General features: G+C 40.0%; 2 protein-coding genes across 2 annotated transcripts in view; one reads left to right on the top strand and one right to left on the bottom strand.

Annotated features, from left to right (window-relative positions):
- The window catches only part of syne2b (spectrin repeat containing, nuclear envelope 2b), a 109,176-nt gene extending 109,079 nt beyond the window's left edge, over positions 1-97 (bottom strand). The window contains 1 exon segment of the mRNA XM_029426837.1: positions 10-97. Coding sequence (XP_029282697.1) covers positions 10-97 — 88 coding nt within the window.
- Positions 98-9,325: 9,228 nt separating this feature from the next.
- Positions 9,326-12,765, top strand: gphb5 (glycoprotein hormone subunit beta 5). Its single transcript, XM_029426866.1, has 3 exons — positions 9,326-9,425; positions 10,515-10,713; positions 12,301-12,765. The coding sequence occupies exons 1-3, from the start codon at positions 9,397-9,399 to the stop codon at positions 12,490-12,492; spliced, it is 420 nt and encodes a 139-aa protein (XP_029282726.1). The 5' UTR covers positions 9,326-9,396; the 3' UTR covers positions 12,493-12,765.
- The last annotated feature ends 1,011 nt before the right edge of the window (positions 12,766-13,776 follow it).

The raw sequence follows: 13,776 nt of genomic DNA, 5'->3' as shown, positions 1-13,776 counted from the left end.
GACACTGACCCTGCAGCAGCATGTGGACGTTGTCGATGTCCAGGGGGATGAACCCCCTATCCACCAGATCATCTCCGGGGTAGAAGTCTGACGACATAATTTCTCATCCACAGCCTCCCGGCAGCATGGCACCGCTCTGAAAGAAAGAGGAAAAGCACATTTCAGTCCAGCGTAGCTTAAAAAGTGAAGCATAACGCTATCTCTCACTTAAGGCTTGATGACACTGTGTTGACATTTCTGGCTTTAAAAGCTGACTTTCTGTCCTAAATAAAAATCATACCTATCAATTAGATTTCTGCTAGTTGACAATTAAGATTAACATAAGTAATATACAAGTACAATCACTTTGTTTGCTGAACGTGTGATTTAAATCATGGAGGAATTGTTGACATAATTACAATTGCACTCTTTGAAAACATTCACACATGTGGAATTATAAAACCAGGACTATAGATGCATAGATACATCCCTATGGTAATAACTTAAGAACTGCATTTGAACAACACTTTTAGACTTATTCAGAATAACAGTATGCACAAAATCAGATTTTGAAGTATAGTAATGACCTCTGCACTATTAGACATGCTGCATTTTAAAGTATTTATGAAACAGGTAAATAGACATGTGTCCCCCTCTAGATCAGAATAGATTAGATAAACATAATTATGTTAACAAACCTAAATATTGTGAAAATGCAACCAGCATCATCCCATCCCAATCAATGTATTTTAAAAATTCAGAGAAATTAAAAAACTATAATGTCATGAACCTTCTTTAAAATCCCATCAGACAGATACAAATATTTTTATTTATATTTTAACAATGGGACAAGCAAAGGGACAATGCACAATACATTAATTGCATCTGTAGTCCCTGGACGGAGATCATCATAACAATCAAGGAACATCTCCTGACATAGAAGCTTATAATCATCGGTACCTCCAGTTACAAGCAAAAAACAAAACAAGCAAAGGATCATGCTTTGTACTTCTTATTGAGCACATATGCAGCCAAGTGCCAGGTATTTGTAAACTGCTTTTGATAAAAAAATATTTGTCTGAAAGTGCTTTACAAATTAAGAAAAGCGCTATACAAGTATAATGTTTTATTAAGTTCTGGTGTAATTTATCATCCGTTATGGAGCAATGACACACCGTTCTGTCAGTTTACATCGAGTGCCGGATGAAGGCTGCTGGGGTTTGTGTTTTGTCTTGTTTAGTCTTGCCCTGGGATATTAATAAGTGAACTGAGAAAAATGTGTGACATTTCAACATCTTTCTAAATACGCCTGCCTAAACAAATCACTGTGGAAAAAGAAAAGTTGCCTTTGGTTTGACCAGAATGTCTTTTTCTGCTGATCGCAAACATGACTGACAGTTTAGGGGAACGGACAGGTGAGCGAGGCTAAAATAAAACAGCGTGAAATGGCACAAGTAAATGTCAGACCATATCAAATAGTAGCTGTTGGTTTTGTTTTAAGCTGCCTGCACTGCCAGAGGGGTGGGCAGTAGTATGTTTTATCAACTTCCTGATGCCTTACTCCCTCATCAGGCTAAAAGGAGTTAAATGCAGACATCAAAGGGTTTTACAAGTCAATAAATTAAATAAAAAAGGCACGAGAAGATTTGTCTATATTTGGTATAATTCTAATCTAAAATTTTGATCTGCATCCTGATTCAGAAATGTATTAAAATACAGATGTGACGGGGTGTTTAAGATTATTCAATGCAGAGAAGAACATTTGGAAATACGGTCTGAGCCAATAAGGGCTCAACGATATGGGTGAAATCATTATCACTTATATTTATCTGGATATTTCCAGATACTAATGTACATCATTTACCATTAGCAATATTTGGAACCTTCAACCGAATTTTTACTGATATTAAGTATTAAGAGATCCTGCTAATCATAACCACCTTGGCAGAGGTAATGACTATCACACATCAACCTCACAACAACACACATAGTGCGGCCTGTCTGCACAGTTCAAGATTTAAGACACAGCAGGCGCATTTTCAGCCTTTCAATTTCAGACACAGTCCACATTGCTGACCTTGGGGCCACAATGGCAAAAGCTCATTCACTCTCAGTCTCGAACATTGACTGACTTTCTGCCGGTAACACAATATGGTGTCAAAAAAGAAGAAGTTGTGCAGTATTTTCTAACAGTTTGTCCGAGGTTAGTCCCATGTTGCTGTTCAATCTCTATACAAGAATGCTGCAGCAATTAACACATGGAAGAAGTCGCCTACTGCCCTCTAACATTAACGCATGCACACACAATGACATAAAGCTCCACTGAGAAGTGCGCGTGTGTATGTAGGGGTGAAACCACTATAGCACGGCATTTGAGCTATCCCAAGGCTTCATGTCAGCTGCAGGCAGAGTGACTGCTCTTCTCTCACCCATGAGTAAACATGGGTGAGAGAAGAGAGAGTGGGAGGTTAGGAGAGAAAAGATGCAAGTGCAAGTAAGACTCAGAGAGAGTATCTAATGATATAATTTGAGGGGAAAGGAGAAAAGCTTTATTATCTGTTACTAATAAAATCAAACTCTATATGTTTTTTTATAGAGTACATAGTATAGTATATAGTATAGTTGTATAGGTCACAAGAAACTCCAGTGATGTGTCACATGTCCTCTTTAGTGAATTTGAGTTGTTGCCAAGAGGTCAATGTTTGTTGACCAGCCAAAGATTTTTTATACCCAGCAGTTTAGCTATGTTAACAAATGAATGTGATATGATTGTTTGTCTGAGTGTGTGAGATTTTATTTGATTATTGATTGTTTGCCATTTGTTTTTATCTGCTAAAACAAATGGCAAAGTTGTATTTGTCTGATATTACAACATTGCCAAAACTAACTAAAAGAGAATGTGAAATACTGAGAATGAGGGAAGGATGAATAAGTGAGGGGGACCAGTCGGGAAAACCAGATGAAGATGGATAAAGAGATCAAGAGAGGAGGAAGCAAAAAGTTGAGGAAGGAAAATGCCCCAGAATGCAGGGAAAGAGTGTGACAGAGAGACGTGCGGAAAGGGGAAAAGATAAGAGGGAGTCAGAAAAAGACAAAGAGAGTAACAAGAAGATTATAAATAAGAGACAGAAGGGAATAAAGAGCAAGGGCATGAGACGGAAACAGAAAACCAAGCCAAAGTCACAAGTCTCTCCGGTCAGCTCTAATTGTAGCAACAAGGCAGAGGGCACTGAAACACATTGCACTCTGTTATGGAAAAAGCACAGGGAGGGGGAACGTCGTGAGGCCAAAACACCAGCATTAAGTGCTTTGAAAATATATTTATGCATATCAAGTTGAGGTGCATACATTATTATTGTTTACAGCACAAGCCTGTGGGGAGGGTGGAGGAGGAGAAAGGGAGGAATGCATTAAATCAACACCGCAGAGCTTCAGCAGTCAGCTGACCGAACAGATCACCTAACTGCATGTGTGACTTACGGTACAAGAGCTACATGTGTCCTTTTATGTCAGATATTACGTTCGCCAAGGAAGTTATGTTTTCAGTTGCGTTTGTCAGCAGGATTACGGAAAATTTCACAAAAACAAAACATAAGGATGAAATAAGTATCCAGGTGCAGCCACACACCTAATTTACTTTAGGATACAGCAGCGTGGATGTTGTTCAGGTTGATATACATCAAGTCCTCTACAGAAATAACTTATATATTGACAAACAGTTATGTCAACTGGTCTAAACAACCGCTACCGTAGCTTTGTGTCAACTGAAAATGCCATCAGCGAGACAGAAGTAATTTGCTTCCGATTGGTTAGAGCAAAACAAAACGGAATTTTTTTTTTTTCTGGAGTTGAAAAGAATAAATTATAAGTAGACTGAAATGAATTAAAATTAAATTAAACCGAGATGAATTGAAATATTAAAAGGGAACTAACACAAGCCAGCACTGAGCTGATTTGACAGACTGGGACAAACACTCTGGCATCCAAGGTTTGTACAGTAGATGTAAACAAACACCTGTGCAAACCACATCTACCACATTCCCTTGCAGCTTCAGGTTTAACAACAGCAACAGCTTTCACTTGTGATGCTTCTTTCTAATCGCCAAGGTCATGACTCACAACAAAAACACTCACATTAGTTCTAAATTATTTCCAGCAGGTCTTTGTACTCTTTGTCTAAGCCTGGGCAATAAATCAATAGCCTGTGTTGCCGATCCTGTCACACAAGAGTGTTCCCTGACACACCCTGGAAGATATGATCATAGCAACAGGGAGAGGCAATCTGTGCTTTCATTTAAATGAAAACACAACACAGAGGTTAATTCAGGCCGATTCTCAGTTTAGTGTCATTTATAAAAAAGCGTGATCTCTGGACATTTTCAAGAGGTCACTAAGATCTGTATTGGGTAAGCTTTAGCTCTACAAACATTTACCTTAATTCAAATTTAATAAAAAAAAAAAAAAATAGAAGCACTGAAGATGGAGAATTTTGGCTTGTGCCATGTATCACCCCCTTGTGGGTCCCCGGGTTCGACCGGAGGGCCTGGTTCTTAAAAAAGGGTTATTATATTTATATTATATTATTATATTATATTTTTTTTAAAGCAATGAGAGTTGAGATTTTCACAGAAAAATGCAGGAGGATATTTTTGATGGATTCCAAACCAGCTACTCTCATCTAGTAGGCCTCATAGCACAATCTAGTGGGCCGCGGAGGTACTGCCAAATGCTTACAATAAGTTCCATTTTTAAGTAATTTACAAAGCTACTTTAATATTTAAATGTGGTCAAGAATTCATAAAAATAACAAATGCAAAATTCCAAAGACCATTTAGGGTTGATTACCACATCAATTAAAAAAGATTATCGTGTTTTTCCGCTGTTAGCTTTCTAACGTTACCTCGGATGCAGTGACATTTTTTCTCACGTTATGTTTTTTTCCTGATTTATTTGTTGAAGGTGGTCTGTGGAATTTTAAGTTATAAAAAGGTTGAGAACCCCTACTGTAAATGATGCAACAAAAAAAATCAGTTAACGTGTAAAAGGTCACGGCAAAAGTCACTTGCAGAAAGGCAGGTGTTGGTCACAATCCCTATGTCCATCAGATCCCCAGTATGCCAGCAATCAAACCCGGTCATACCACCATGCATACCGTGATATGCATTTCTAATCCAGTGTGCTTAGCAGAATGATTCTCAGGTCACTACAATTATCATCTACATAGGTGAGGTTGTGTCAATGTTGTGCAATGAGCCCTATAGCTTAGAAAGTGTTGCCCGATAAACTGTAAAACAGTATTAGTCAATGGTTTTGTAGGTTTAAATCACTTGACAGACATGATATATTTGAGTTAATAAGCCTGAAAGCCAAACAAAAACGCATGTCCACAAACCAACAGTTAAAATATCTCAATTTTCTCAAATAATAAAACTTCTGGTGGTTTTTCCCTTTACTACATTCTTGTCAAAGCAGTCATCACAGTCTGAAAACAAGTGATAAAATGGCCCTTTAAATAAATTGAAAATGTTATTCACAAAGATATTTTTTAGACAAAACGTGTTGTTATATTTAAAGAATAGGAAATACATTATAATATAATGCTATTATTCCGTCTATATACAAAATATGTATGACATTAACATCTCATATCAACCCATTTAGAATGAGGTTTTGCTTTTTTTTACTACATTTGACCAGTTTGTATATTACTGTTGTATATTATCAAGTGCTACAAAGTGTGCTCCATGTGACTGAGGAATGTGAGATAGTGTCGCTGTTATGAAGCTGTCAGTGCCCAGAAATAGCAGCAGGGAACACGTGTGTACGGCTGCTTTCAGACCAGTTCAGCTGAGCTGTATAATGAGTCCTTGAGGAAGACCAGAGGACTTTTTTAATAAAGCACATAACAAGCGATTGCCCTGCAAGACTGTAATGAGAAATCATGCTTTTAAAAAAACACACGGCACTGTAAACACAGGGGATGGCTGCAATAACATGATACCTGGCATCAATTACAGCTGGATTATGTAAAACCTCACCCCCAAACAACGCAGTCAAGAGCCAATGCATTCCTTGCTACTCGTCTGTGTACATTTTCAAGTCAATAAAAACATTAAAAAAGTTGCCTGTACTTACATGCAGCAAAAAAGGTGCTTTTATGGGGTAGATGAAAGATGCAGAGCAGATGCAGGTCCAGGTCCAGTCAATAATGATTTCCAATGTGGAAGAACAGATCTTGCTCTGTAGTAGGGTAGCTGGTGGAGCTGTAACCTGAAGCGCAGTTTGACAGATCTGCAGTCTGCAGAGCTCCAAGCCGGGCCGGACTGTCACCGGAGAAGCCAGAGCCATACCGGTGCCGAGCAACACACACAAAAAACTCACTGGGAGACTAAATATAGAAACCAGTCAGGGTTTAACACACACACACAGGACCTCCTCGAGTTTGGCACTGGTGGCCGTCACCCGGGTTAAAGGTTTAAGACCGAGCAACAAGTGCATGTAACCTGAAGTTTAATGTCAGCTCACTCTGGAACAAATCCCAAAACCTGGGAACCTGAGACTCCTCTCGTTCATTCATAAAGTTTGAAACGAAGGGAAGAATGTAAACTAACGTCGCTAATAGAAAAACATAGAAAGACAGGCTGAATTACTTATGACAGACTATCGTTAAGCAAGATAAACGTTAACGTCAACTAGCCGACCAGAAACTAGCTTGAATATAATGTTACCCTCAACCGGTGACGTAAAAAAAAAAAAACGTTAGCCAAAATAACAAAATAAGGCTAATGTTAGCCCTGTTTAGCCTAATAACAAGTAATATTAAACTATGCCGTTTTTAGTTTTGCCGAGAATACTCACCGTTAGCTTACGTTAATATTACATTGATTATTAAACTGCACTCAGATTAGCCACACGTTAACTAGCTGCGGGGGCAGTTTAGCAGCTAGCTTCAATGTATAACTTCACACAACAAACACTAACACACTATGCAGACCTTTTTTATCTGACCGTTAACCTCACGTGCTAACCAGACGTTACTTTCGAACTCCAAACGTTCGACAACATTCAAACGGTTGCCGCGAAACAATAGAGGAGTAACGCTTTTGGCGGTAGTTTGGGTTGCGCATGCGCATTTAACACTTTCACAAACAGTTAAAAAATAAATAAATATTTAAAGTACATATTTGTTTCACACACATAAATACAAATCATATGAAAGAAATAGAAGTACATGTGAGGGTGTGGTAGAAACGTAGAAACCTGTAGCATGCTTAGCCGATATAAAATTCAGACTCAAAAGACAAACATTTAAATATTTGTTTACACTTTTTAAGAGAAACATAAATAATGTAATGTAAATAAATGCAATAAACAATATTATGAATACATAGAATTTGTCTTCAATTCAAATTCAAGGTTTATACATTCAATCTCTATTATTTTGCACAATCGGCACAGCAGTTATTTTGCAGGTATGTAATTAATATATTTCAGGTATTTACAATATAAACAAAATATATTTACATTTTTTATTTTATTTTTTGAGAAATAATTCACAAAGGGCAAGTGGAAATGGCCCATTTAAGGCAGAAACTGTAAGTATTTTGGCAATACACGGCAATTATAAAGATAGTAAGTGAAGTGGCATAAAAGCTTGTAGGAATAGGCTATAGGTGATCAAAACTATCAAAAAGTTAATATCTTTTTAAAAGTCAGAGTTAGATCAACAGTCATAACTTTGCTGTGTGACTGATTATTCTCTTTGTCTCACATGGTTTGCTCTTACAGGTCTTTCTGAGTATTAATACTACAAGTGAGCACCAGAGGTCAGCACAACATCATGTTACTGCTGGACCGGAGACGTCTGCAGGGAAAACCAACAGGATTTATGTCTTTATTCATTATTTTTTTGTTTGTTTACATTCTGTTTCATTATGATTATAACCTACATCTTCCACTGCAGGCCACCGAGCAGCTTTACTGGGGCAGTTGGGGGTGAAGTGCCCCCTCCTGAACTCCTGAACAATAAGTGGATCTTGAAAGGAGATAGTTCCCCTGCTCAAGAATGAATTGTCGAGCTTGTGAATACACACTAGAATACATGTTGGCTGAAGTATTAGGAATTCTGTCATTGCCCTTATGCAAGGCACTAGGCTCAGAACTGCTCCTTTTAAAATAGGAGTTGGATTAAGCAGAAGAATTTCCCTGTGAAAGTTAATGAAGTATGACAAAAAAAATGAAGCTAAAACTTAAAAAGAATCTTTCATTTTAAAGCCGCAAATAATTACACTTGAGCAGGAGTGTGAAAATCCAGGCTTACTCCCTTTGTACTGGATTACAATTGACCTCATGTAATCACCACTGTTATCCAATTACATGCATTGTGTTATTCCACACCCTGCACAGTGTTCAATAATAACCTTCAGATGGGTAATTCTTCCTGATATTGAGGAGGGCAGGGGGTGTCTGAGAGAAGTGTGAACCTCTCCCTGACTCATCTTATTCAATATTTTTCTCTAATCTAACTTTAATTGCTTGGCCTCAACTTTTAACTTTACTTTTAAAGATTAATTTCCCAAACTACTTGAGAGCAGTTCTGCTCCGCTGGTTCCGCTCGCTGCCCGCAGGGCCTCTGCACAATGGTAATTTCTTGATGAGGTGCTTACTCACCCAGATCAATTCTTCGCCTTCCTTCCCGTCTCCTTTCTCCTCCTCCTGTCATTGTCTCCTGACGCATCCTTTCTGCTTTACCATGCCTGCAAGACACAGCATGAGTAATATCCAGCTTTCTCCTCTGTGTGTGAGGAAATGTCACTGGCAACAAAAAAAGACATAATGAAAAGTGGGAGACAAAGTGGGATGGTACGGCTAACAGCAGTGGTGGAGCTCAGGGGTGAAGTCATTACAGTTGGCGTGTGAGAACAGGAGCAGGGTCTGTCTCTGGAGCCAGCTAATTGAGCCTGAATGATTGAGAGTAGACACAGGTAGGCAATGTGTTTGAGTATGTTGTTCCCCCTCTTCCGTGTCGATGACTATGAACAAAAGGGCAGACTCTTTTCCCTAATTAAGCTAATGGAGTGGGAACAAGCTGGTGATGGGCAGTGACAGGTAGAAGGGCCTCCGGGGGATTTAGGGAGTCAGCGAGAGACTGAGGTAAGGACTTCAGCCTCTGATTGGCAGGACACGGGAGGATAAAAAGCCCCGGCTTGTTCTGTCAGATCCATTAGCAGGTGGTTCAGGTCTGAGGAGCAAACAGGGACAAGTACAGCGGTTCATGTTAGCCGTCCACACTGCCAAAGAGGAACTTCAGAGTAACAGCAGGCCTGCGTGCTACAACTGAGAGAACAGCAGCTACAAACCTTAGTGTGTTTTATAGTGTATATTCAAAAGTCAATACATTTGTTAGTCACAGCTAAGATGAAACTGCAAAGGAAGAAGTCACAGTGGTGAGTAAATTCTGCTTTATATGGAGTCCGAGTCTCCCCGTGTTGTTCAGCTGCTCTTCTTCATTGAGTTTTACTGTGATGTACAAATGTACTTTTTTCCCCCTGATAAATGTGAGTTGATCAAAAGCTCCGGTACTTCTACTAAATGGACCTTTTCCAAGGATAACAACAGACTTTTATAGCATAGGCAGGAAGTCCGTAAAGTATTCAGAAGAAAAATGGAAATTTTAACATTTACTGTGAAATCTGTTGATGAAGATGTTGATATGACCAAAAGCTCCATAAATCCCTTTTTCAAATACACAATCAATCATGACGAGAATCACATTATTTCTTAGCATTTTAAAAACAATTGAAGTTGAACTGGATCATTTAAATTAAATTACTATTAATTAATGACTTACAGTGAACTAACTACAGGGACAGTCTCCCTGGAGCAACTCAGGGTTAATTACCTTACTCAGGATGGTGGTATTGAACTCGCGACCATCCGGTTTGTTGTACCACCAGACCACTAGGCTATCACCACCATAAGAGGTTCATTATGCAGCGTTGTTACCCTCCTGCTCTGAGGCAATAGAGAGGCTTCCCTCAGATGCTCCTGACCTCACATGTGATGTCCTGATTGTGCTTTTGCAGGTTGAGGAGTCGGACAGTCAGATGTTAGACAGCCCGAGGTGCAGTCTGGGTCTTTGTGGGTTAAACACTTTTAACTTCAACATATTGTAACAATAAACATATTATATTAATATCAAATTGGAATAAATGTAGAATTCTTGTAATATGAAGCATTTAAAATCATTTAGTTAGATCTTATTATAATTGACAGTTGAGAGGGACATCTTGAATAAGACTCCTTCACGGTGACAGAACAGACCTCGGAATGAATTCGCTTAGAAAATCTGAACTATGTGGTGAACAAAAGCCATGAAATATGAAATATTACTGATTCCTGCCAGAAAAATACTCCTTTTCTTTTTAGTCCAAGACCTCGAGCTGGCTTAGATTCAGTCTCTGCCCTGCTTTAGTGCCATCTTTTTCTACGCCTGTTATTTTAAAAGGTGGTCATGTCCTGCTTCTCACCCGCAGGAGGCCTGGACTGGTGCTGTGCTGGGTTCTGCTCTGGATCTCTCAGCAACCAGACTCCCTCTGCCGGGTGTCAGCCGTCAACCTGCGGCGCTTCATTGGTTGTGCCGTCCGGGAGTTCACCTTCCTGGCCAAAAAGCCCGGCTGCGGAGGCCTGCACATCACCACAGACGCCTGCTGGGGGCGCTGTGAGACCTGGGAGGTGAGCAGAATGGAGGCAGCTCTACTGTACTGTACACACAGTGAGGAGAGGAGTGTGAATGTGTTTACATGGAGAGGTGACGTGAGCAAAGCCGATAACTTCACAGAAAAAGTCTGCTGTTTGCATCAGCTTACATTTAAAGAAATAGAAGAAGAAGAAGACAATAGATTAAATGCAGATTCAGCCAGTCAGACAGACACATACACAGAGACAGACAGACAGGCAGACAGATAGAGAGAGACGTGTGATCCCTATGGAGAAACTTGTTTTCGCTCTCCTCCCTCCACAGGGAGGTCAGTGCAAGGTTGTGAATTCAGCTGCTCGACAGAGACAGTAGATAGACAAATATTAGAACAGATAAAGAGATATATATCAATGTCACATGTCTAAGAACAATATATTCTGTGCTAAGGTCTTATTGTTGTCACATAGGAACGAGAGGCTGTGTGAAGAATAAATCCTGCATAAGAATGGAGCAGGGCAGCAGCTTCTGGAACAGTGTGCGCTGAAATCGAGTTAAAGTTCTTCCAGAATGGAAAGCAGCGTGGAATCCAGAGACTGAAGTGACAGCAGCGGTTTCCTTAACAATGCATCAAGTGCATAAATGACACAATTGGATTTCATAAGTCAACGCATACTGATTACAAAAAAAGGTTCATCGTATTTAGCAACAGGAGGCATTAGGAAGCTCATGATTCTCCTGGCTTTATTATTGCAGGGTAGCTGGTGTGCGTGCTGGAGGCACAAACTTTAGTTTTGTGATACTCTTTGGATCCCCTCGGGGAGGAGACTCATCTTTTCACCCGCTCTACCTGACAGGGAGGTCAGAACGCAGTGCAGGGAGTCAATGTCTTGCTTTAGGGTCAGTCTGTGTAGGACAGAGGGGTCAGAGGTCACAGGGGTCTCTAGTTACAACTACCCAGCTTCAGGATTTACAACATCACCTTCTGTGCATTCAAGTTATAATAGAGGAATTTCAATAACTGCAACAGCAGATTAAGATGATTCCTGGAACACCAACACTACAAGCAATTAATGGAGGCTTTGCAAATGTGTCACAAATCTCTCTTCAAACACAGTTTATAGCGAAACGGAGGTTTACTGGCAAACTAGTTATGTTCAAATAATGAGAAGCGGAACAAAAGACTATTCGAAATGAGAATTCTAATAAGGTGGATTTGTTTCCATGCCAGGTTACTGTGACATGAGAAACTTTGAGCTGGAGAAGAGCCAATAAAAGATACCTGGTGAACCTTTGGACCACTAGTGGTGGAGAGCACTGTTTGGATGAGTTGGTTGTTTATATTTTGTGCTCTTAAAGCCCTTGCGGGAGCATGCACGTACATGCCGTGAGCATGGAGGCGATCGGATGCACATACACACAGAGCAGGTGGTGATTATCGACAGTTGGTGGAGTAATGAGCCGTAAAAAGCCAATAAAAAGCCAGGGAGTTTTACACCACCCGAAAGCCCTCTGGATGAAATAGCCAGAGGCGACTTCCTCCATCATTTGTCATATTAATCACCATTTTACGAGAAAAATTCTTAAGATAAAGTTTTTCATGTTTATCTTTTTGTTTGTTTCAGAAGCCCGTCCTGGACCCTCCCTTCATCGAGTCCTACCAGCGGGTTTGTACCTACAACGAGACGCGCCTGCTGTCTGTGAAACTGCCCAACTGCCTGCCAAACGTCGACCCAACCTACACCTACCCCGTGGCTCTGAGATGTGACTGTGACGTCTGTCTCACCAGCACCACTGAATGTATAACGTCTGTCTAACAGGCAGAAAATAGAGTTAAAAAAACACTTGCTGCTAAATTTGATTAATAAACAATGCAAAAAGGAACAGGATGAAATGCTGGGTCAGGGTCAGGGTTAATGCTGGGTTATCTGAAGTTATTCTATGCCAGTTAGTTTAATACAAATAAAGACTGTTTGGCATCGCTTGTTAAATTTAGATTGATTGAATTTCACCTTTGTGAAAAAGGGTTTGGTACGATGGGTTTATACATCAGTACGTTTTATATTACAGTTCATTTGGTAACTTTTCCTCATAATTACTCACTTCTATTTGTTTTGCTTTATATCAGGGTCAGTTTGGCCCTTATACACACGTGTACCATTTCTTCATTCAAATAAACACTATTAACAAAAACGTGGTGTAAAATATTAACTTTACTGAATCTTGTTAACGACTAACATGAGCCGGTGCTTGTTTCCCCCCCCATGAGCAGAAATGTGTGTTTTCTCCCAACACTGGTCTACAGGGAGGTCAAAGGTCAGGCTTGGCTACAGAACAACAGCGCTGGAGCGTGCAGCGATTCAGCATCCCGCTAAAGGACACTTCAGACATTCAGACCGTGAACTTCTAAACTGTCTTTGATACGATATAAAGTCTGGATCCAATATTATTATTTTAAATGCCGTTTAAAATGCGTCACCGACTTCCTTCAGCACCTCTATTTAAACCTTTCCCTTAGAAACAAAGCAGATAGTGTTACAGTAATTGTCGTAATTGACTACATTTATAATTGACTTTACAGTCATCGATGGGTGCCTAATGATGAGAATCGTTAGCGCTTAATTAACTGACCTGAACTCTAAGGGCAGACTGGTTCGTCATTAGACCTTACTAAGTGTAATTATTCGTATGATTCCCAAGGAGAGCAGGGTTTATGTAATCCCAGAGTGCTCACATGCCACTGACGAGCTGCAGGGCTGCGCTTCAGCCCCAGAGCTCAGAGGGAAACACATCGTACAAACCTGTCTGTCTGTCTGTCTGTCTGTCTGTCTGTCTGTCTGTCTGTCTGTCTGTCTGTCTGTCTGTCTGTCAGTCTGTGTGTGTCTGTCTGTCTGTCTCTGCTTTGTTAACACTGCAAGTCTTTAGACTTCAGCCCTGAACTGCTGCAAACATCCGATTGCATTTATAGGTTGCTATTGATATTTCCTCCATCATTATGGCTTCTTATTTTCAGTCTATACTGTGTCAAAGTTCAATCAAACACACACACACACACACACACACACACACACACACACACACACACACACACACACACACAC

The sequence above is a fragment of the Cottoperca gobio genome, unplaced genomic scaffold, assembly GCF_900634415.1.
Source record: "Cottoperca gobio unplaced genomic scaffold, fCotGob3.1 fCotGob3_245arrow_ctg1, whole genome shotgun sequence".
NCBI classification, from domain to species: Eukaryota; Metazoa; Chordata; class Actinopteri; order Perciformes; family Bovichtidae; genus Cottoperca; species Cottoperca gobio.
Note: the sequence above shows the minus strand (reverse complement) of the source record. Positions and strands in the feature narration are given on the sequence as shown.

Coding starts and splice junctions, on each gene's coding strand:
- gphb5 (XM_029426866.1), top strand. CDS start 9,397: ATGAAACTGCAAAGGAAGAAGTCACAGTG. Junction 9,426..10,514: donor CAAAGGAAGAAGTCACAGTG/GTGAGTAAATTC, acceptor TCTCACCCGCAG/GAGGCCTGGACTGGTGCTGT. Junction 10,714..12,300: donor GGCGCTGTGAGACCTGGGAG/GTGAGCAGAATG, acceptor TGTTTGTTTCAG/AAGCCCGTCCTGGACCCTCC.